The sequence below is a fragment of the Peromyscus californicus genome, unplaced genomic scaffold (genome assembly GCF_007827085.1).
Source record: "Peromyscus californicus insignis strain IS unplaced genomic scaffold, ASM782708v3 Scaffold_2__1_contigs__length_46816999, whole genome shotgun sequence".
Lineage (NCBI taxonomy): Eukaryota > Metazoa > Chordata > Mammalia > Rodentia > Cricetidae > Peromyscus > Peromyscus californicus.
The window spans coordinates 14,020,312-14,044,449 of NW_026294540.1; the positions used below are offsets into that span (position 1 = coordinate 14,020,312).

The 24,138-nt window shown below is 44.4% G+C and overlaps 1 protein-coding gene across 4 annotated transcripts in view; it reads right to left on the reverse strand.

The window, feature by feature from the left end:
* Positions 1–24,138, reverse strand: part of Clip1 (CAP-Gly domain containing linker protein 1) — a 117,265-nt gene that overhangs the window by 19,945 nt on the left and 73,182 nt on the right. For 3 of the 4 annotated variants that reach the window (XM_052755396.1, XM_052755398.1, XM_052755397.1), the window contains 5 exons: positions 22,660–22,825; positions 22,356–22,571; positions 16,157–16,273; positions 13,748–13,854; positions 5,709–5,829 (listed from right to left, as the gene is read on the reverse strand). In XM_052755396.1, coding sequence (XP_052611356.1) covers positions 5,709–5,829; positions 13,748–13,854; positions 16,157–16,273; positions 22,356–22,571; positions 22,660–22,825 — 727 coding nt within the window. Of the gene's footprint in view, positions 1–5,708; positions 5,830–13,747; positions 13,855–16,156; positions 16,274–17,398; positions 19,667–22,355; positions 22,572–22,659; positions 22,826–24,138 lie in introns of all 4 variants that reach the window. The other variant, XM_052755399.1, reaches the window with a different exon arrangement.

Consider the following 24,138-nt stretch of genomic DNA (forward strand, 5'->3'; position numbering starts at 1 on the left):
AGACCTCAAAGGACAGGTACGAACGGAGAAAGAATGCATATAGCATCCGACAAGAATGGGTAAATAGACATCAATACATGTCTATTAGAGGGAGTAAAATTCAGCAATGAAAAATAATTACCCCCCTCCTGAAAACATGATGTTAAATGAAGAAGACGTGCAGTATTTGATTCCAATGATACGTAATGTACAGAACAGACAAACCCTTAGAAAGAAGGGCGGTTTCCAGGGGCCGGGAGAGGGTATGTGAGTGACTGCTTAAAATGGGCACGCAGTTTCCCCTAAAGTTTTGTTTGTTTTTTGAGACAGGGTTTCTCTGTGTTTCAGCCCTAGCTGTCCTGGATCTCGCTCTGTAGACCAGGCTGGCCTCAAACTTACTAAGATCCACCTGCCTCTGCCTTCTGAGTGCTGGGATTAAATGAGTGCACCACCACCACCACCCGGCCCCGCTAAAGTTTTAAAACTGTTTTGGAACTAGACAGAGGTAGTGATTGCACAACATGGGCACTATAAAATTAAACGTCACCACATTGCACACTGTAAAATGTTTAAAATAGGAACTGAAATGCATGCATACACGCACGCATGCAAGCACGAACATGGAACACAAGAAATCACCCAGGGCATCAGGCAGAAAACTTGTTGTGAGCACAAACTGCCCATGCTGTTGCATTAACAGTCATAACTCCCGAGTCATGTCTACCATCAGATTGCTAAACCAAACATTTTCATTTGGTTCTGCCTAACACAGTCTGTTTTAAAAGACAACATTAGGCTGGTGAGATGGTTCATGGAGTGAGAGCTTGCTGTATATGCCTGGCAACCTGGGTTTCATCCCTGGAGTCCAAATAAAGGTGGAAAGAAAGACTCAACCAGAGTGTCCTCTGACCTCCGTGTGTGTGCTATGGAATACAGACTTGTAATCACACATACACACATTGCAGGCCAATCAAACAGGATCTCTAAGGAAGAGATGCCTCCAGCGGCCCTCCATACCTACAGTCAAGTCCTGCTCATTATCTTCTTCCACCATTTTCTCCCTCCCCACTTCCTGGTTTGTTGAGACAGGGTCTCACATAGCCCAGGCTGGCCTTGAACTCACTATATACAGGAGGATGACCTTGAGCTCCTGACCTTCCTGGCTCTACATCCCCTGCGCTATGATCATAAGCATGCACCACTGTACCCAGCTTTCGAATTTCTTCACTGCCTTTTTTAAGAGAATAAAGAAGAAATGGTCTACAAAACCACTGTCACAGGGAGGCAGTCCTCTAATTCAATAAACAGCCTTGTCTTGAAGGCTCTTGAGAACAGGGTTTAAAAATTCCGACAAAGATTCATCCTGGTAACAGGAAAAGGACAAGCAGGAAGTAAACAGTCCTCAAATAAAGGCTCTTCCCAGAGGAAGTAGAGCTTCCTCCCCAGGAACTCCCCAGTGAGAGCCTTAGTATGCAGACATATGTTGGGGTGTCTTGGGTTATATAAGCAAATAAACATTTGAAAAAGGAAAAATAATATACCAGCAAAGTTCAGAGTGCACCCCCACATTAACACTGTGGTGCTGGGTTTAACCCAGAGCCTCCTGTATTTGAGGGGTTGCTTTGCCTACAAATACATTTGTACAATACTGTTTGGTCCCACCTACCCCATATTCCTGACTCACAATTTTGTTTCAAGCCTTTAAAACAGTGGTTACTAAATAAGTAAAGAGGTTTCATCCTCAGTAGGGCAGCAGTAGGGAAAAGAGTCCTAAGCCATAGCTACTATTTCACATCTCATTTCCAATGGGGCATATCCTCAGCTAGTTGTCATTTAGGAGCCTGTGCTTCCTCACCTCTAAGACTCTCAGTTTCAGAGGAAGGTTAGGATGCCACTAAAGCAGTGGTATGGCTTCTCAGTAAATGCCCAATGAGTAACAATGTTGCTAAGTAAAGCAACTTCGGCCTGGGTCAGGATTTACCTAACTCTGTCAATCTAGTCTGCCATTTTAATTTTAGAAGGAAACACTAAGTATAGTAATGCAACTGAAGTTCTAGATTTTAAAAACAGCATTTCTGTCAAACACTGTAGCTCTGTAATGTAGTTGGTCTTTTCTTTGGGTTGCCAACCAGCTCCCAAATAAAGACACAGAGACTTATTAGTTATGAAAGCTCAACCTTATCTTAGGCTTGTCCCACTAGCTCTTTTAACTTAATTTAACCTGTTTCTAGTCATCTACATTTTGCTTTAGGGTTTTTTCACCTTTCTTTTATTTTGTATGCCCTACTCTCCTGCTTCCTCCATGTCTGGCTGGCCTCTGGCTTCTCCCTGGGGTATCTTTTTTCTTTCTTCTCCCGAGCCTAAATTCTTCCTCCTCCTTACTCTCCCTGCTGGGAAGTCCCGCCTATACCTCCTCTTGCTATTGGCCGTTCAGCTTTTTATTAGACCAATCAGGTGCCTTAGGCAGGCAAGGTAAAACAGAAACACATCTTTACATAATTAAACAAATGCAACACTTCTTTACATAGTTAAATATTCTGCAACATAAACAAATGCAACACATCTTTGCATAGTTAAACAAATACTCTGCAACACTGTAATGTAGTTCCTCTCTCTCCTTCCTTTTGTGGTACTAGAGACTAAACTCAGGTCTCAGACATGCCAGGCAAACACTCTATTACTGATTTACAGCCCTAGTCTATTTATAAATATATTCCTAACAGAGACAACTAATAGCTTGACTAATGCAAAAAAGATCTATGTTTTATCACCAACACTTCAAAAAGAAAAAACAAAAAAATTCACTTAACTCTATTAACTAAGTGAAAATTCATAATTTCACAGAAATAATTAGCACAACAGGTTCATAGAGATAATATAGTAAGAGTCAGAGTCAGACAATTTATCTTCTTTAAAATAAGGTTGATTATAAACCATTTTATATATGTACACATGAACGTATGTATGCATGTATGCATGCATGGGTAGATGAATAGATTATTGAGAGAGGGTCTTGCTGTATAGTTCAGGCTGACCTTGAATCGTGTGGCCTGGGCTGGCCTCAAACTTGCAAACCTCCTGCTTCAACCTCCCAAGTACTAGGATTACAGTTACAGGGTTACAGGTGTGAGCTACCACACCCAGCTGGGTTATTTTAAGTGGGTGGCTTTCTCCATTCTTTTGGAGTGTACATATCAAGACAAGAATGATCTATATCTAATCTTCCTTGGTTATTATCACTTTCATTTTTTTATCTTATTTTATTTATTTTTGGTTTTTCAAGACAGGGTTTCTTTGTGTAGCCCTGGCTATTTTGGAACTCGCTCTGTAGACCAGGCTGGCCTCAAACTCAGAACTCAAGAGATTCGCCTGCCTCTGCCTCCTGAGCGTTGGGATTAAAGGTGTGTGCCACCACTGGCTAGTATCACTTTTAATACTCTCCATAAACAGAGATGAGGATATAGCTCAGTTGGTATAGTGCCTGCCTTACATGTATAAGGCCCTAGGTTTGATTCCTAATTAAAAAACAACACGGAAAGTGTCCATTACCAAGCTATCATGTTTTAGTTGACATTTACTTCTTTTCTGAATAAAAAACAAACAACAATCTAAAAGTGAAGTAATAACTAACGTTCTGGTTGTTTTTAAAGGAAAGGCCTCTCATATAGCCCACATTAGCCTTGAACTGGCCGTTGTAGCCTGGGTGCTCTCAAACTCACAGTGTAGCCAAGGCTGGCCTTGAACTCCTGACCCTCATTCTTCTGTTTCCCAAGTGCTGTGACGACAGGCTCATCCACCAGTCCCAGCTTCCATTCTTTAAAAGGAAGTGTCTTTCATAGCTGTAGCTGCTATTTTCTAACACCCAGCAAAATGACTTTTCAATCATTAAGCACAAAATCTTTTCAGTAGAAAGCTAAGTAAAGAGCTTTGAAAACTCAGCCAAGAGTCAGGAGGTCTCCTCAGCCCCTTCCAGCTGAGTAAGACACAAGGAATATAACTAGTCCAGTTCAGATCACAGCATAAGAAGACAGGGCGACCTCCCTGCTCATTCTACAGATGGAGTCCACAGTCTCTATCACAGAAATTCAAAGAAATGTGGAAAAATCAAAAAGAAAAGATAAGGAAGGGAGGGAGGGAAAAGCCAACGAGATAGACTGAGCACTTAACCCAAATCCTTCCCTCCCAGTGCTGGTGACACCCTGGTTTTCGACATCCCAGCAATAACAGTCTACTTTTCATAGACTCAAATTTCTCACGAGCTGATCAAAGCAGAGTGCAGTGACCCCGCTTAAGTCTGTCCCCTTTGATTCTGTTCCAAGCCAAACACGAGGACCAACACTGTGACCCTGCTTGCCGGAGGATGCTCAACAAGTCACTATCTTCTCTGTGCTTCTGTCTTCTGCTACAGAAGGGAAGAGCACCACCTCCCAGATCACCACTGTCATCTGGGTACCCATCACACAGCGAGTCTGCCACTGTCAACCTGCAGCACCCCGTAACATCTCTCAGAGCTGGGAGACTGCAGCATTTCCTTCATGAAATGAGGAAAGTGGGAACAGCTATAATAAAAATCTTTTTTTGTTTTGTTTTTGTTTTTTGAGACAGGGTTTCTCTGTGAAACAGTCCTAGCTGTCCTGGAACTCACTCTGTAGACCAGGCTGGCCTTGAACTCACAGAGATCCATTAGCCTCTGTCCCCCGAGTGCTGGGACTAAAGGCTTGCACCACCACCGCCTGGCTTGTAATTAAAAATCTTAAAGTGTGAAATAAACCATGGACATGGTGACTTCCCCAATACTTGGGAGGTAGAAGCAGGAGGCTTTCTCTGAGTTTGAAGCCAACCTGTGCTACCTGGTGAGTTCCAGGCCAACCAGTGATCCCCTGCCCTGAAAACACAGAAAGAACAAAATGAGGTGTTTCCCCACACACTGCACCACCTTGGTGAAAATGAAATGGAGTGACTCTAAACTACTCTAGCTAGTCAGAGCCAAGGCTTGCAGCGCGTAACCGATCTTTTCCTTTGCAGGACAGAGCAAGCATAAACGGTTAAAAATTGCAGCAGCTGCTCCGGGGTCAGATGTGACTAACATTCTGATTCAATGATAGAGAAGAGTTCAAAGTGGAACACAGCATCATTTACAATCAGCTCTGTTCCCATGTTTAAGTAACTTCTGTCAGAAACCTCGGCGACGCAGATCTCAGCAAGCAGGCTGTGATGCACTCTAGTTAGGACGCACATTCCACAAATCAACACACACATATTCACAAGTCTACTGGGAAATTACTACCAAGACCAACCAGTAACTTCACACCAAAACCATATTCTTAGAATCCATATCCTTAAGACCAATTTCAGCAAAATAGGGAAAAAAATCTTAAGGAAAAATAAATTTGGAACTAAAGTTGTGGTGGGGAGAAGATGTTTGATTCTTCGAATTTAAGCGCACTGCTAGAAGACTAATCTAGGAAGGACCTTCTCTCGCTGCCTGTAAGGTCTGGTGCTGGTGCTGCTGGTGTGTGTATGTGTTAGTGGAACTGTCAATTCACTGCGACCCCACATCCTGCAGCAGTGTGCCTCCCTGAAAGCAAGGTGCCTGTAACACAGGTAAACAAGCCATCCCGTTTGAAACAAGCCAGTCACACAGCAAATCTGAGTAGCCTCGAGGAACGCTGCCAGAACAGCAGATGCCAGCACCCCAGACCTAAACCCCCCACTGGAGGTCCACTGACCTTCTGATGGCTTGTGACTTCGTCCCGCGTTCTCCCCAGTTCCTCGGCAAGTTTGACGTTCTCTTCTTGCAGTGCTGAAAGCTGCTGGGACTTCTCAACTGCTGCCTGCTTTAGGGTTTCTCTGCAAGGACAGTGAGTGCAGGGTTACCATAGAAACAAGACAAGCAAGGAAACTGTGGGAGACAACAGCTTCACAGCACTGGGGAAAATAGATCTGGGTCACGTGCCTGATAAGACCTATAATAACAAGGGACCGAGTTAGCTACATGAAGGAGAGGTCACGTTTTAATCTCTCAAAAAGAGATTGGCTGACCACAATTATGACATTTTAAAACACGCAACAAACACTATCTCTACTCTATTACCACCCACACCCCACACAAAAGCAAATTTTGCTGTAAAATAGGTGACAAATGACGTGGCCAGTATAGCCTTCATCTTTAGGAAAATTTCCGTTAGGTAATTATACTAAAACCCACTCTGGTGACAGTGATTTAATGGGCTGCCAAGGCACTTCGTTCAGGAGGCGCAGATCTTTTCATCTATTTCTCTCTTGCTGAAATAAAAATCCAGTGGTCCCATTTACCAGTGTCCACCACAGTCAGGTGCTGCTGTGAATTCGAGTATATTTTTAGGACAATGGAAAGTGAAATGCCCAAAGGAATTTTTTTCTAAGTAAATAGTAGTTATTTGATGGTATTCTTTCTACAATGCTAATTGTTAATTAAAAGAAGCAAATAAAAACAACACAGTCTGCCAGCTAACTCATATCATAAATGCTAACACAATAAGGTAGACATTATTAGGCATTTTCTCATTATTAAAATTAACCTAAACATACATTCTGAACTATTATCTTTTACATATGGCTATTCAAAATATTTTTACTTCTTCACTAGATCCTAGTTTTATGCCATAGGAGGTTTTGAAGCAATTCTGAGTTTTAAGTAGGTCTATGCTGGGTAAACTCTTCTTAGCAAGCTGTCAGACGTGGCTGGATTCTGAAGCCAGTCATCTGGGTACGAATCCATTTGCCGATGCATGAGTGCATCTATTTTTAACTTCAATCGTCTAATGGGTGGCAGCGCTTGGCATCTTCAATTTTCTCAATTTTTAGTTCTCCACCTAGCTATACAACACATACTCTATGATGACCTCATGAAGATTTAGGAGAATAAATCTACACAGAAATTCTCTTAGCACACTAAATTAAAATTTACAAAGATGTGTATTTAATAAGTACAGAAAAACTGAGAAAGAACATTCAAATTGTCAGTCTATCAACCCATCTACCCACTGGCGTGTATAGGCACCGTCAGTTAGCTTGTGTCAACGTGACAAACCTTGACATGCCTGGGAAGAGGGGAACCCAACAGAGAAACTGCCCCCATCAGAGTGGCCTAGGGCATGTCTGTGGGACATTTTATTAATGGTTGACTGACGTACGGGGTGGCAGCCAGCCACGGGCAGCACCATCCCTGGGCAGGTGGTCATCCGCTGTGTAAGGAAGGGAGCTGAGCCTGAGTCTGAGAGGGAGCAAGTGAGCAGCGTATCTCATTGCTCTCTGTTTGGGTTCCTGCCTCGGGTTCCTGCTCTGGCTTCCCTCAATGATAGACTGTAACCTATAAGCCAAATAAACCCTTTCTTCCCCAGGTTGCTTTTGGTTGTGGTATTCATCACAGCAACGGGAAGGCAAACTAAGACACAGACACAGACACACACACACACACAGACACACACACACACAGACACACACAGACACACACACACACACACACACACACACACACACACACACACACACACACACACACATTGCCCCGCTCCCCACATAACTTAAGTTCACTGCTGGCTAAAGTCCATTAACACTGACAAATCGGAAGATTTTACTTACGATGAAACCATCATAAACTAAATACTGTATTTTTCAGGTTGTCACTGACTTCATAGGAACTTTTTTATTAGCCAGGCAGTGGTGGTCCATACCTTCAATCTCAGAACTCTAGAGGCAGAGGCCGGTAGATCTCTGTGAGTTCTAGGCCAGCCTGGTCTACAGAGTGAGTATCAGGTCAGACAGGGCTGTTACACAGAGAAACCCTGTCTTGAGGGGGTTGGGGGGAGAAAAAGGAAAAGGAACTTTCTGTTTATTGATACACAGTCTTGCTATGTTTCGAAAGCTGGCCTTGACCTTGAAATCTTCCTGCCTTGGCCTCCAGTGTGCTGGGACTACAGACACACCACCACACCTGGCCGTCAACACTGATGTCTGTGCTCCTCTTCTGCCTATTGAAAACTTTCTCATCACAGAGACACAAAGTTCTGGTTGTACAAAGTTTTTGAAAACACTGTTTTAAAGAAAGTACAGTGAGGTTGGGTGTAGTGATCCCAGCACTCAGGAGACCGAGGAAGGTGGATCTCTGCAAGCCTGAGGCCAGTCTGATCTACACAGCAAGCTCTAGGACAGTCAGGACTAGAGAGTGATCTTGTCTCAAAAAGCAAACACAAACCAAACAAGCATTCTGTGGGCTGGCGGTGTGGCTCGGTGGTACAGCACTTGCTTAGCAACACCCTCTTTAAAAAAAAGAACTCACAGTAAAAAACTTCAAACAAAAACAAAGTTATTTTTAAAACGGCCACTGGGGCTCAGCAGGTAAAGCCCTTGCCACATAAGCCTGATGACTTAAAGTTCAATCCCCAGGACTCAGGTAAAGACGAAGAAGAGAAGCAACTCCACAGAGCTGGGTTCCATCTCATACACCACAAGAAACAAGCAAAGATTTCTAACAACTTTGTGTGTGTGTTCATGTGTGTTCATACGCAAGTGTGTGCATACACACGTGAGGCCAGAGGCCCACACTGGATGACAGTTCTCTCACTGAGCCGGATCAGCCAGACAGCACCAGCAAGTCCCGGGAATCTTCCTCCCGCTGCCTCCCAGCCCCGAGCAGCACTATAGGTGCGCAGCAGTCAGTTCCAGCTTCGACACGGGTACAAGGCGTCCAAGTCAGCCCTCATGCGTGCACAGCAGCCACTTTACCACGGAGCCCTCTCCCAGCCGCTTAACCAATTTTAAAGCTACTTTTCCGTTTACAGGACAAGACAGAAAATACTCGCTAGCTTTAAGGTGAGAGACGAAATAAACATTGTTGACACTGACTTACATTTTACTCCTCAATGTATTTATTTTGGTTTTCCAAGACAGATTATTACGTTAAATTCAGTTTACATTTCTTACTAAAAAGGAGGAGGGAGCTCGGTCAGAAGGCTGCTGCCGCTCCTCTGGCACCAGTTTCTCTAGGCAGCACAATTCTATCAGGTGAGGACAAACACCACAGCTCTGGAGCACACGGCACCACTGTGCGCTTGTCAAGACGCACGCACGCACGCACGCACGCACGCACGCACATGCAAGCAGCTGCTTATTCTCTAGCTTTAGGCAATGAAGAATCAACTAAGGAACGCAAAGCACCCCAAGAAGTACTGCTCCCATCACACTGTCCTCTGAAAGCAGATGTCCTTGCCTTGAAGTGTGGCCAAGACAAGGGCAGAGTCACAGGCCAGGGCTTTTCACCAGCTCCCCAGGCCTCCTTCCACTAGATTCTATGCAGAGCTAAGATCTAGCCATGGGGTGCCTTGTCATGACAGGAAGAGGGAATTTCCTCAGGCCTGGTGGGCAGAGAATCTAAAGCAGCCCTGGCACAGGGATGCTCCTCTCTGTTTCAGCAACTTCCCCCGGGGCAGGATCAGAAGAAAGACAGGCTTCCGTTGCTGTGGCCGCAGCGGGGATCTTACTGTCTTTTACTTCCACTCCATCCACAGGCATGAAGCAGGGCACCAAGACAAACTGGGGGTCGAGGTGAGCCAGATTCTCACAAGATAGCACAGCTGACCTGAAACTCAGAGTGGTCCTCCGGCTTCTGTCTCCTGACTTCAGGGGTTACAGGCATGCACCACCACATCCAGCTATGAGGACAACCCACGCCCACCCTTGCCTGGAGACTCAACACCTCACACGTGCTAAGCATGCTCTCGACCCTGCACTGAGCCACTGTTTGTCTGCTTATAAGTACGACCCTGATCCTACACTGCGGGGATCTATTTGTAATCTAAGAAATAAAGCTTGCCTGAAGATCAGAGGACAGAGCCAGCCAGAGTTAGCCACAGAGGACCGGGTGGTGTTGGTGCACACCTTTAATCCCAGCACTTGGGAGTCACCCGTCTTTAATCCCAGCACTTGGAAGGTTGAGACAGGAAGTGAAATGGCTGGGCAGAGAAAGGAATATAAGGCGGGAGGGGACAGGAATTAGGCCCTTTCGGCTGAGGACTCAGGCATTCAGTCTGAGGATTCATGGAGACAGGTTCTTCTCTTTTTGGCTGAGGAGTTGGTGAGGTAAAAAGTGGCTGTGGCTTGTTTCCTCTGATCTTTCAGTATTTACCCCAATATCTGGCTCCGGGTTTTTATGATAAGACCATTTAGGATTCGTGCAACACTACACAAATTGGGAAGTGTGATATGATAGGACACAATTAAGTGAGGCATTTAGTGGGCAGATTCACTGAAGGACTAGTCCTATGTAATTATCAGTGTGAAACGAGAATGCTATTCAGAGCTCTCCTGGTTAGGTCCACCGTGGCTCTGCCCCTCCGGTATCTACTGTGGCTCAGAGAGAGCTAAAGAGTAGGACTGTGGCAATGGGAGACCAGTAACACCTCAGTGCCCCACACTCCAGGGAGCAGAACTACTTGTGTCACAGGGAAAAACTCCTAAACTATACTTGAATCCACCCCCTCTGAATGTCACCAGGATGTTAGTTTATGTATGATATGTGTTCTTATTTATATGTGAACACGTGTGTGCAAGTGTGCATGTGAGTGTGTATGACATGTGGGCAGAGGCTAGAGGTAGTCAGTCACTCTCCACTTTATGTCCTGAGATAGGGTCTCTCTCTGTAGTGGTTTGAATAAAAATGGCTCCCATAGGCCCCATAGGGAGTGGCACTATTAGGAGGTGTGGTCTTGGAGGAAGTGTCACTGGGGGTGCTCTTTGATGTTCCAGATGCTTAAGCTAGGCCCAGTGTGGCAGTTTCTTCCTGCTGCCTGCTGATCCAGATGTAGAACTCTCAGCTCCCTTTCCAGCACCAGCCTGAAAGCCACCATGCTTCCTGCCATGATGATAATGGACTAAACCTCTGAACTGTCGGTCAGTCCCAGTTAAATGTTTTTCTTTATAAGAGTTGCTATGGTCATGGTGTCTCTTTACAGCAATAAAACCCTAACTAAGACACTCCCTGAACCTGGAGCTTACCATTTCAGCTATAATAGATGTTCAGCAAACTCCAAGGATCCTCCTGTCTCTGCCCCACAGCACTGGAGTATTGTGGAATATTTGACTGCACTGTGAAACTCCAAGACTGTATTAATAAAATTAACCTTGGATCAGGGGGCAGAGCCAGCAACTAGTTGACAAGCATTAGCCATAGAGAGTATGGAGGACCCAGGAAAACAGATAGAGAGATGCACAGGAAGGAGTAGGGAGGGACTTAGAGATTTGAGGTCCTTTTTGGTTGGGGGTGGTGTGGAAAAACACTCTCTTGCTTGGTCTCCAAGGTGAAAAGGAAGGAGGAAGGTCAGCTGGTTGCTTTTTTTTTTTTCCCCTTCAAGACAGGGTTTCTCTGTGTAATAGCTCTGGCTGTCCTAGAGCTCATTCTGTAGGCCACGCTGGCCTCGAACTCAGAGATCCACCTGCCTCTGCCTCTGAGTGCTGGGATGAAAGGTGTGTGCCACCACCGCCTGGCAGCTGGCTGCTTCTTGGCCTCTCTGATCTAGCAGGTTTCCACCCCAACATCTGACTCCCAGGTCTTTATTCATAAATAGAACAACAGGTAGAAACAACACTGGAGTTATAGATATGTACCACCATGTTCAGCTTTGTATGTAGATGCTTGGGATTTCAACTCAGGTCATCATTTCTCCCAACAAGCACTTGATAAATGGAGCTGTCTCCCAGCCCCTGAATTATTGTTGTTATCTTTCTTATCTTTTTGAGACAGAGTCTCATTATGTAGTCCTGGCTGTCCCGAAACTTATTATGTTAACCAGGCTGGCCTCCAACTCACAGAGATCTGTCTGCCTCTGCCTCCAAATGCTAGAATTAAAGGTGTGAGTCCCCATGCCTGACCCTAAATTGTTATTTTTCAACAAATGCATTTATTTTATTTTATTTTTTGTCTCAGTAATCATTTTCCTATTTGTGCTATTTGTCTCTGGTAGGCTAAAGAAACATGACTCTCCTGGTGACTAATCACTGCTGTACATCTGTAAGCCTGGAGGATGGGATTGTTGGCAACTGCTAAAGAGATGAAGGGAATTAATCAAGACATCAGCTGGGGGTCTTCTTACCTGAGTAGCTCAGATCAAACCATTCCTAGGAGAATTTATTTCATTCATTTATTTTGAGACAGGGTCTTGTCTAGCTCTGGCTGACCTGAAACTCACTATGTAGATCATGCTGGCCTCACATTCACAGAGACCCACCTCCACCTTTACCTACTAAACCATCTCAGCAGCCTGCTTCCTGAAAGAGCTTAAAGACCTCTCAGCAGAGGTGATGCATATACTAATTCCCTCCAAGTTTTCAGACTTTTTTTTTCAGAGACAATCTCCATATCTTGAGTTGGCCTCAACTTCTTATGTAAATGAGGCTGCTCTCAACCTTGCTGCCATCCTCCTGCTTCAGAACCCCAAGTGTGGGAATTACAGGTGTGAGCTCCCATACCTAGTGTTGAATCCAAGACTGATGGATGGTACAGTAACAGAAGCTTGGAACTGACACTTTAATTTTGCTTGAATATCATCTATTTACTAGAATCATAAATGATGTAAAGCCCTGAGGGCAGGAACCACATAATCCTTCTGCACTTCCTTCTTGGCCTAATTGTTCCTGGTGTGAAGGACACATGGACTCACCAGACTAACTGGCTCTGGATCTCTAGGTTCCCAGTGGACATGGTGCAGTTATCAACCGAAAGACCAAAGGAAATCCACACACTAACCATCACTTACAGTGCCATATAAACACCAATCTCTGGCAAATGTAAACAACCAAGCTTGAAAGGCTTAGGTGGTGTCACCGCAGGAAACACAGTCAGCTTGAAGCTAGGCAGTAGACTGATGGGAAAATCCCAAGAGAAAGTTTTCCAAATTACTGTCTATGTCAGAAGACTTGATTACTTTATAATCAAGGGATTGGGGATAGAGAGATGTATGACATTGAAAATCTTGAAAATGATATGCTGGGTTTTTTCATTTTCTTTTCTTTCTTTCTTTCTTATTTTTTTTTCTTTTTTCTTTTCTTTTGAGACAGGATCTCACTCTATAGCCCAGGCTGACCTGCAATTTACCACGTAGGACAGGCTGGCCTCTAATTCACAATAACCATACTGTCTTAAACTCTCAAGCACTCGGGATTATAGGCATGTACCACCATGTCTGACTTCTTTTCTATCATTAAAAAAAAAAAAAAAAAAAAAAGATTTGAAAGATTTATTTTTACTATTTAGTTATTTTTGAGACAGGGTTTCTCTGTGTAACAGCCCTGACTGTCCTGGAACTCACTGTGTGGACCAGGCTGGCCTTGAACTCACAGAGATTCACTGCCTCAGTCTTCCAAGTGCTGGGATTAAAGGTGTGCACCATCATGCCCGACCTTTGAAGGATTTATTAATAAAAAGACCTTATAGTTCTACGTGTTATGACCAGCTATCAAGTAAACACACAAATTTAACTCTGATACATCGCCATCCATGGGTTTGTGTAGCTTTACAAAGTCACACTCAAACTCCACGTTTCTCCCTTCAGCAACCAGCCCAGTTCCCTTTGATCTTCAGCTTAGCTGTGTTCTAACGGTGGTTACCGAATCTGCTGGTGGAGAATGCATTGTGGGGAACAGATAGACTTACAAACCTTTCAAATGCTTTAAAAATAGTGTTGCTTTCCTTTTTAAAACTTAAATTAACTCCCCTCAAAGGAGAAAAACTTACATTTCTTTCTTGAATTCTTCCATTTTTTGAGTCTCTTCATTGAGAAGTTCTTTTGATTTGTTCAGCTCTTCCACATTTCTCAAGTTGTTTTCTTTAAGTGTGTCCAACTTAAAGACAAAGATTAAAAAAAAATTGATGAAATCATTTCATTTTTCAGTGACATGGCTAGAGAAATGATTCACAAAAACATGTATTTAAAAATAGATGAAAGGCCGGGCGGTGGTGGCGCACGCCTTTAATCCCAGCACTCGGGAGGCAGAGCCAGGTGGATCTCTGTGAGTTCGAGGCCAGCCTAGGCTACCAAGCGAGTCCCAGGAAAGGCGCAAAGCTACACAGAGAAACCCTGTCTCGAAAAACGAAAAAAAAAAAAAAAAAAAAAAAAAAAAAAAAAATAAAAATAGATGAAATTAGTCATGTGCAATAAGCTGCAGGGAGAGTCATCTGGAGAAGAGCTTACAAATGACAGTCCTTCGTTTCCTGTACACCTGGCCAAAATGTCAAACTAAATTGCTAGTGCATATTAAAACAGAAGCTATCTTTAGTCTTGTGTCTGTTTCTTGTACAGTCCTCAGTACGAGCCACTGAAATTGCCATTCAAAACAATCCGTCTTTAAAATGCAAGAACTAGTTGAGTGGTGGTGGTGCACACCTTTAATCCCAGCACTCAGGGGGCAGAGGCAGGAGGATCTCTGTGAGTTCGAGGCCAGCCTGGTCTATTAGAGCAAGATCCAGGAAAGGCGCAAAGCTACACACACAGAGAAACTCTGTCTCAAAAAAACCAAAAAAAAAAAAAAGAAAAGAAAAGAAGAAAAAAAAACAAGAACTAGATTGTCAAACAGCGACATTATCAAGGATCAATCTGTAATCCAACAAAAACTCCTTTCCTCTCCCTCACTAATACAGGAGACACTTCCCCATCAACGTCAGTTCTAAACTTACGCAATCCTCCTTCTAACACTTATTTGAATCAGCCATTTGTCAACTGGGGGAAAGACTGTTATCCATCTGCAATTTCTTGAGGAGGAAGAAGCCATGCAGTGAGACTGAAGGGCGCTCACACATGCTCCATCCCACCACTGTCCTGCACTGTCTTAGCGCCTGCCTGCCCTCTAGTGGAAAAGCCAGGCATTTCATAAGCTGGAAGTGACTGATCAGAGGCTCTGGAGGGTGGCTGGAGTTCTAGGAATGGAGTATCTACCAAGATGGCGCCTGTTCTATCCATTCACCACACAAGGTGTGACCTGGGGCCAGGATGGCCATCTGGGCTCTATGCCTTTACCTCTTCTAGACAGAGGAGGGAGTTGTCTCCCTTTGTTATGTCACATGCCATCAACCAGAATTCTAGAAAGTACCATGCTAATGTTAACACCACCACCTTCCTCTTAATGATCTTTAACACCCCAGATTTATGAACAAAGGAGATAAAGCATTGGAATGGGCCCACTTTGTGGTCTGGCAATAACAGACATGCTGAGGGAGGACATAACACTGCCTGACCCCATCCTCTAGGAAAATCTTTTCTCAGGCTTCTAATTTCAATTTTCATCTGTGTGCACTCTCTGTAAGCTTTTATCTACCCTAATTACCTCAAAATGTCTATTTGGGAAGGTCGTGATCTTTAGCCTTGCATGAGGAGGCCTGGTCTTCATGGAGCTATTCCACCTGGCAGTCTCTTCCTCTGAACAACTTTCTGAATGTTACCTGCCCGTGAAAAGCACCAGAAGCTATATAAAGAGCTTCACATCCCACTTTAGTGAAGCAATTGGCTCTTCAGATAGCAGCTTTTCAGAAAGGATTTTTTTATGGGCTGAGAAGATGGGAACAGAGCATCAGAGAAAGGTCCAAAGGGAAATGCTGCTTGTAGATAGGACAGGAATAACCTGATGTCACAGTTGTCCCAGCTCTAGAAATGACTCATTCAAGATAACACAAAAGGATGTAAACACTGAACTAGGCCAAGAAAAAGCCTTTATCGGGGCTGGGGAAATGGAATTTGGTGGCTTGGTTGAGGGGGAAATGTGCAGGATAAAAAGGAAGGATATGAAAACTTAGAAAGTGTCATCACTAAGTAGTTATCTAAGAACACCACAATATTAGAGCTTCCTTTTCATTTTGGGGGTCGTTCATTTGTTTAGGCAGAACCTCACGTAGCCCAGGCTACCCTTGAATTCCTAACCCTGCCACTATCTCCCAATTTCCATGCCTAGTGTCACCTAGTGTAAAGTTTAGTGCTATTAGTAAGTAATGAAGTCATATATCTCAGTCAACATTATCATGGCATGGTGTACACAGATCAAACTGTTTTAAGTCCACACTTCAAAAGGACACACTCTGAGTTAAGCGACCAAACATTCCATGAAGTTGGTAAGCTGTCCTTTGAACAAATGAACAAAATTAAAATCTGATTACTTCGCTCTGCAGTTTTGCATTGGTTTGCTTGGTGTCCTCCAAGAAGGCCAGCGTTTCTGTCTTCTCTTTGGTCATCTGTTCCATGATCTGCATGGCATCTTCTGCACTCTGAGCAGCCTAAGCACAAGGAGACACAGTGAGGAACCGGAAAGGGCACTCTCTCCTGGCACCGTCAGGGGCATTCGGGAGGCACGGCCAGAGGCAGCTCTCAGAGTCTGTGTGGTAAGCAGCACACAGAGGATGAGAGTCAACAACCCTAAGGCACACAAACTGAGACAGGACATGTATACTGTGGAGGAGAACAGGGTAGTTGACCCTTCCCAGGGCATCTGTCAGGAAGTCAACTCTGAAACCACCTCCATGTCCTCACATCCCTCTAAACCTACATCCAACTTCCACTGACCAGCAAGTGCTCACATCCTGACTTAAATTTGACAGACTATTTGGTGAGAATGAAGCATAACAATCCTATATAACTGAATGGCCCTTAAATTTATTGGTGTAAGTGTAGAATATTTTTCTGGCTATTTCAATTTGGGGCTTCTGAAATCACTCAATTCAAGCTAAGAATTTTTCGTATAATAATATAAATTATTTGGGCATTATTTAAGGATCAAGTGTTCCATGAGAAGCGTTGAATGGGAAAATCTATGAGAGAAATGGAGTAATGAATATAACTGTATCTGTGAATAAAAAAGATGTATATAGGAATACAAATTCTTAGCTACTAAATATCCAAAATAGTCATAAAACTGTTTGAAGACATTTGATTACAATTTCATTTGGTGGGTTTAATAATGTTCATGAGAATTTTGTATTATTATACGTGCTCTACCATCAGCCACAGAGACTTCAGTGGGAGCTCCCACCTCCAAATGGACAGATACAATAGAAGCCAAATCGCAGGTTGGATTTCAGTGTGTGCACATTCTAATACTGCTCTGAAACCTCCAAGAAACAGTTAACCTTTACAGTTAACAAAGCTTCTCCTTAAATTAAAGGGAAAAAATGCATTTTTTTATTCACAGTTTTCAGGTCTTTCTGAAATGAGGGGAGACTACCACAATTAGACATTCAGTAATGAATCAACCGTCCCAGTTGTAACGAAAACCTGGACACACACACAGCTGGCTTACTGAGGTAGATTTTCCTCGGCTGCACAAAGAGAAATCACCTAAGCCACGAGTGTTAGTGCAGTTAGTGGGGAGCCTGGGTGCTCAGTAGGCGAACCTCTCACTTTACCGTGAATGAATGAAGGGTCTCAAGCTCTCTAATCTTAAGGGTAAGCTTGCTCTTGTCTTTTCTCAAAGCACGGTTTTCGCTTTGGGACTCTAGGAGGTTGGCTGAAATGTGGTTGTTGCTCTGGGCCAGCTGACTAATCTCTTTCTGGAGGATGAAGTAGCTTTCCTCCAGCTGTTCCTTCTCCTTCAGGACCTCTTCAGTTCTCAGCATCATTTCTCGTTTCTCGGCCAGGAGGTTCTTGTTGTCCTGAAGCACCTCGTCTCTCTCAGTCACGGCCACTTCGTGGTTCAGCCGGAGGTCATCCAGGATCTTGGTGAGACAGCTGTGTAGCTCCTGTAATTCCACCTTGGACTTGGAAAGGGCGGCAAAGTCACTTTTGAGGGTCTCAATGTTGGCAGCAAGCTGAGCTGCGTCTGCACTCAGGCGCTCCTTCTCCTTAATGATCTCTACCACCTTTTGCTCTGAGTTGGTTTTCTCTTGGACAAGAGTAAAATTCTCTGTCTGCAACTGCTCAGTACATGCCCTCAAGCCCTGGATCTCCTCCTCCAAGAGCACTATTCTCCCATGAAGCTTGTTGCTGTCAAATAAAGAGGCCTCGTTCTCCTTTGCCCTGGCCTCCTCCTCTAGGATTAACGTCTGCTGGATTTCACGAACCTTCTCGTTTAACTTCTGGCACTCTTCTTGCAGGTTCAAGCCATCCCTCAGCAAGACGTCCTTCTCAGAGCAGCAAGCCTTCAGCTCGGCGGTCAAGGTCTCCTTGGCCTGCATCACACTAGTGTGCTCTTTCTCAAGACTCTTTTTGGCATCCTGAGCCTCTTTCAGCAACAAGGAGAGGTCGCACTTGCTGCTCGCCAGCTCCTGGTTTTCCTTCTTTCTTTCCTGGAGCTCCTTCTTCAGCGTGTCCATATGACTGAGCAGCCTCATCTTCTCCTGCACGGCCACTCGTCTGTTGGAAGCCTCTTGGTCACACTTCCTTTTAAGATCTCCTATGGTTTTGACGGAATTTTCCCTCTCAGCAAGTAACTCTCCATTTTGCATCTCTAGTGCTGACTTTTCTTTCAAGAGGCTATCCTGCTGCTTTTTGAGCCTAGCGATCTTCTGGCAAGCCACCTCCTTCTCAGAAGTTAAGTACGAGACCTTCTCGTTTAGACTCATCTCCAGATGGGTGGCCTCTTCTGAGTGCTTATTGAGTTTTTCAGTGATGCTTCTATTTTCACTTAACAGCTCCTCTTTCTCCACCAGGAGCTTCCTCTCAGAGGCTGCCAAGCTCTCCTTCTCGTGGAGAAGCTGGATACACTCCGAGTCCGAGATTGCCCGACAGGTCTTAATCTCTTCCAGGAGCTTTGTGAGGCTTGCGTTGGTGGTCTGGAGCTGCCTCGTGTCCAGCTCTGCCTTCCTCAGCGCTTTGTTGGCACAGTCCAGCTGCGTGCGCAGGGCCTCCGCCTCCGTGCTGAGCAGCTCTTTGACCTGGAGGGTGGCCTCCAGGCCGGCGCTCAGCTTCTCCTGGCCCTGGCGCAGCGTGTCCCTCTCAAACTGCAGGTCCCTGTTGTTCTGGAGGAGGTTCTCCCGCTCTGCCTTTAGGGTGAGGCAGGTGTTATCGAGGCTTATCTGCTTCTCTGCGGCTGACTTCTTCTCAGTCGTGAGCTCCTCAATCTCCTGGACCAAGGACTTCTGGTCCTTGACGAGCTCCTCGTAAGCGCTCTGAAGTTTCTGAATGACGTCATCTTTGTCTTTGGACAAGAACATGTTCTCGGCAGTGAGCTTCTTGACCTGCCCCTCCAGGTGCTCCTTCTCCGCCCGGGCCTTCTCCGACATGGCCATCAGCTTATCCTTGCAGAAGCGGAGCTCCTCTATCAGCACCTGCATGCTCACCTTGGAGGCTTCCAGGGCGTCCTTCTCCATGTGCACCTTGAGGAGCTCTTCCTGCGTCACACTGACCTCCGTCAGCAGCCTCTCTCTCTCCACCACCAGGGACTCTCTGTCCCGATGCTCCTGCTGATAGCGCTTTTCGGCAGCCTGCTTGCCTTCGGAGGCTTTCTCCTTCTCTAAATGGAGGGTTTCATTGACTGCCCACAGTTTCTGCTGCTCTTCCTGAAGCAGAGTTAGCTTGGTCTCCACTTCTACAAGCTTTGATAAAAGTGAACCTTTCTCTAACTGTAAAGCATTTGCCTCCTGCACAAGAAGCTGCTTCTCTGATTTCAGACCCCTCAGCTCTTCTGACATGACTTCAATCTCTTTTTTGGCTGATGTTAACAAATAAGTTAGCGACTACAGGGACAAAAGATGGAAAGAATGGAACAAAATGAAATCCAGCAGACAAACGCAAGCCCAAATAACTTAATGCGGCCTAAGCCAGGCAAATTTAGAATTCTCTACAATAAGCTTCATAGAAACTATCTGAATAACAAAGGCATAAAAACTAGAAAAGCATGGGATAAAACAATAATACAAAGCAAAATTAACTGCAAAGTGCCTACTGGCTTTTTCTCTTTGAAATGATGTATGACATCATTTCTGTTTGGTTTTCACACTAGGGATAAGACTTTGCTACAGTTCTGTCCAATTATTTCTACGTCAGAAAAGAGTCATAGAAGAATTTTCAAAAGTATAATTCAGAGCTGGGCAGTGGTGGGCCTACACATTTAATCCCAGCACTCGGGAGGCAGAGGCAGGCGAATCTCTGTGAGTTCGAGGCCAGCCTGGGCTACAGAGCAAGATCCAGGACAGGCTCCAAAGTTACACAGAGAAACCCTGTCTCGAAAAAGCAAAAAATAAAAAATAAATAAAATAAAATAAAAGTATAAGTCGGGGCAAAAGCAAGTCAGGTGGGTATATTTTAATCAAAATGAGAGGTAGCAAGGGAAACTTTTAGTATTTAAGCCCTTCCTTAGTAGGAAGGGGAGGCAACAGGCTAAAAGTGTCAGTCCCAGTATCATATATATGTTACTCAAATGCAGACTAATCTCTACGCTTTGCTGGCTACAAAGAAATGTTTTTTAAATGTACTATTTATAAGATAAATTAATGACGTCTATATTGGCACTACCCAGAATCTTCTGTGATGAAATGAATGTTAACATTATTCATGTCCTATACATGGTAGGCATGTGACCAGTGAGTTCTTGAAATGCACGGAATGCACTGAGAGAGCTGGATTTTCTGCTGTACAAATTTATCTTTACACAGCCTCATCTAGCTAGTGGCTACTGGAAGAGACACCAGAGTTTTGGGTCACTGGCTTACTTGCTCTGTGACCTCCTGAAGTAATGCAAGAACCTTACAGACTGCATACATAAACTTCCTTAGGTCTCATCAGACTCTCCAGAGTGTAACTCACTGAAATTCAATATCCAGATAACAAATTTGGAAGAGGAATAATCCTGGTATTCTAACCAAAGGGTGTTGTTTTTTTTTGTTTTGTTTTTGTTTTTGTTTTACCGAGACAGGGTTTCTCTGTGTAGCTTTGGGGCCTGTCCTGGATATCGCTCTGTAGACCATGCTGGCCTCGAACTCACAGAGATCCGCCTGCCTCTGCCTCCCGAGTGCTGGGATTAAAGGTGTGTGCCACCACTGCCTGGACAAAAGGCTTTTATAGAAAACCACCGGAGTCAGTGTAGCTTCCCACAAGCCACTAGAACGCTGTGGTGTGGTCTACAAACCTGAAAGCCTTTGAGACACAGGGGACATTAAATGTGGCAATCACAGCCACCACTCAATGGTGTATCAAGCTGGGGTGTTGTGAGGACAGAGGGTACAGGAGAAGCTCTGACAGCATGCAGAAGAGAGGAAACTGCACCCACTACACCTGACATGTACTACATCATTGTTCTCCTATTAACAGAAGGTTCTGTGAGCTTTATGCTGCTATTCTGTTTCGGTCCTTGGATTTGATACTAGGGCAGGGTGGGTTGGCACTCTACAACTAAGCCACATCCCTACCCTAACAAGAGGATTTTGATAGTTTCAAGTTCGCTTCCATAATTTCTTTCTAGTAAACTCATACATAAACATTTCTCTGATGCACTAAAAATAAACATTTACGGGGCTGGAGAGATGGCTCAGAGGTTAAGAGCACTGGCTGCTCTTCCAGAGGTCCTGAGTTCAATTCTCAGCACCCACATGGTGACTCACAACCATCTGTAATGAGATCTGGTGCTCTCTTCTGGCCTGCGGGCATACATGCAGACAGAACATTGTATCATAATAAATAAATAAATCTTTAAAAAATTAGGACAAAAATAATTTTTGAGCAATAAAAAAGTTAAAATAGTAAGTAGTAGAAAGGGTAAACTTTACTAAGTTACCAAAGTCAAACATATTGGGGTGCAGATACAATCCTGACACCATAAATTGAAATTTAGTATACCAAGTTCTAACTATTTCCAACTAATAAGGGATTTTCTTGATTGACTTGAACACAGCTTCCTTGTCAGCGAGTTCGCAGAACTTTCCTGGAGACATTCAAAGCCCTCTCCAGAGTTCTAATTCTTCCTATAAGATGCTGCTTGCCAGCTGCGCTCCTCCAGCTCCAACACAATGCCCGCTTGCTTCCCTGGGCCTCTGCCTCCTGCTTTTCCAACATTTGTCTATCTTAACCCTAGTGAAAGGTGGAGCAGGCTCAGCCAAGATCAGAGGAAGCTGCTTTCCCAAACAGAGTCCACACAAGCAAGCAGACAGAGGCCAGGCAACAGTGAGCGGTTGTGACCACTGGGGACAAGCAGCACAGGGATGGTGATGGCTACACAATACACTCAGGGGAAGACCGATAGCCATCACCCTCCCCTACGAGGAAGAACAGCTGGTACGAAAACACTTAAAGCCACCAAAGATGCAGCTTACCACTCTGCCGTGCACTCAGAGAGTTTAACAGGCCACACATGCCCCAAGCTCTCTTGCAGCCTCCACGGCACTTGGCTAAGACAACACACAATCGCACCGTTTCTGCTCCGGAACATACTTTGGCTTTGTTGGCCTGTGTTTTCAGTTCCTCCACGTCCTGCATCAGATCTCTGTTGGCCTCCTCAGCAGCCTTCAGTCTCAACTCTGTGTCCACCAGCATCTTCTGAAGGTTCTGCAGGACTTCTTCGTGCTGTGCTTTTGTCTCACAACTGGCTTTTTCATACTTGGCTCTCAGGTCCTGACACTGGGTGTGGCTTGTTTCCACCTTCTTCTCCTGAAGAACCCAAAGGAAGGGGTAAGGCATCTGGCTACACAGTGACTACCCACCCGCTTTACCAGCAGTCCCCCTCACTTCTCCTTACCAGTTCCAACAACTTTTCCTCCAATTCTTTCTTTTCCTCTTCATGCTTTTTAGCTGCTTCCTGTTGGCTCTGTTCAGCTTTAAGAGTTACTTCTCCAATGCTTTTCTGCAGAAAACTTGCATTTTCATTAGCCTTGGTAAGTTTCAGCTGCAGTTCTTCCACAGATCTAGAATAAGTTTCAATGTAACCTGTCAGAGAGTTCTTAATAGGTGTGCCTATGCTATGTGTGCATGTAACGTGCGTATGAGCATGTGCGTGGTCACTGTGTGTGTGCAGTCAAGTGTGAGTCCAGACATGCACAGCACATGGAGGTCAGAAAACAACCTTGGGTTCCAGTCCACACCTGCCACCGCGTTTGAAGAAGGGTTTCTTCTTCACTGTTTCATACTGGGAGATCCCTGTCTCCACCCCCCATCACTGTAGGCACTCTGGGATTCCCTAGATTCTGGGGATCGGAACTCTCATTCTCGTGCATCAAACACTTTATCTACTGAGCCATCTTGACAACTAGAGTTTTCATGTTTTAAACTGAAGAGTTATATTAGAAATATACTATAATGCCGGGAAGTGGTGGCGCACGCCTTTAATCCCAGCACAGGCAGAGGCGGGTGGATCTCTGTAAGTTTAAGGCCAGCTTGGTCTACAGAGTGAGATCCAGGACAGGTGCCAAAGCTACACAGAGAAACCCTGTCTCGAAACACCCCCCTCCAGAAAAAAAAAAGAAATATACTATAAAAAACAACTATATCAGATTGCAAAATTTGTGAGTAATTATACCTGAAGTCAAGACAAATTTAAAAATGACTTGCCTGAAGAATTTTAACAACTGTGATTGTTATAAATACAATTAGATTAACAACTACTGTAATTGCAAGAATTTACTACCCTATATTAATTAGATCAATAAAGAAATATGAGTTGAGATAAATGTATTGGGTCAGGTGTGGTGGTAGATGCCTTTCATCCCAGGACTTGGGAGACAGAGGCAGGAAGTTGAAGGTCCGTATAGTCTATATATTAAGTTCCAGGACAGCCAGGGTTATACAGAGAGCCTGTCTCAAACCAGATAAATTAGCTAACCACCATCCATAACTCCAGTTTGTGGGAATCTGATGCCCTCTTCTGACCTCTGCAGGCACTGCATGCATATGGTGTAGGCAAAAGACACATATGCATAAAATAAACACATCTCGAATTTTTTTTTTTTTTCGAGACAGGGTTTCTCTGTGTAGCTTTGGAGCCTGTCCTGAAACTCACTCTGTAGCCCAGGCTGGCCTCAAACTCACAGAGATCCGCCTGCCTCTGCCTCCCGAGCGCTGGGATTAAAGGCGTGCGCCACTACCACCCAGCTATTAAAGGTTTTTTTAATCTAAAAATTTTTAAGAAAAATATTAAAGGAAATAAGATTAAAATTTTCAGCAGACTAGGTTACCAAAAGTCATTTAAGTGCCTCTTGGAAAAAGAAAATACAGTAATAAC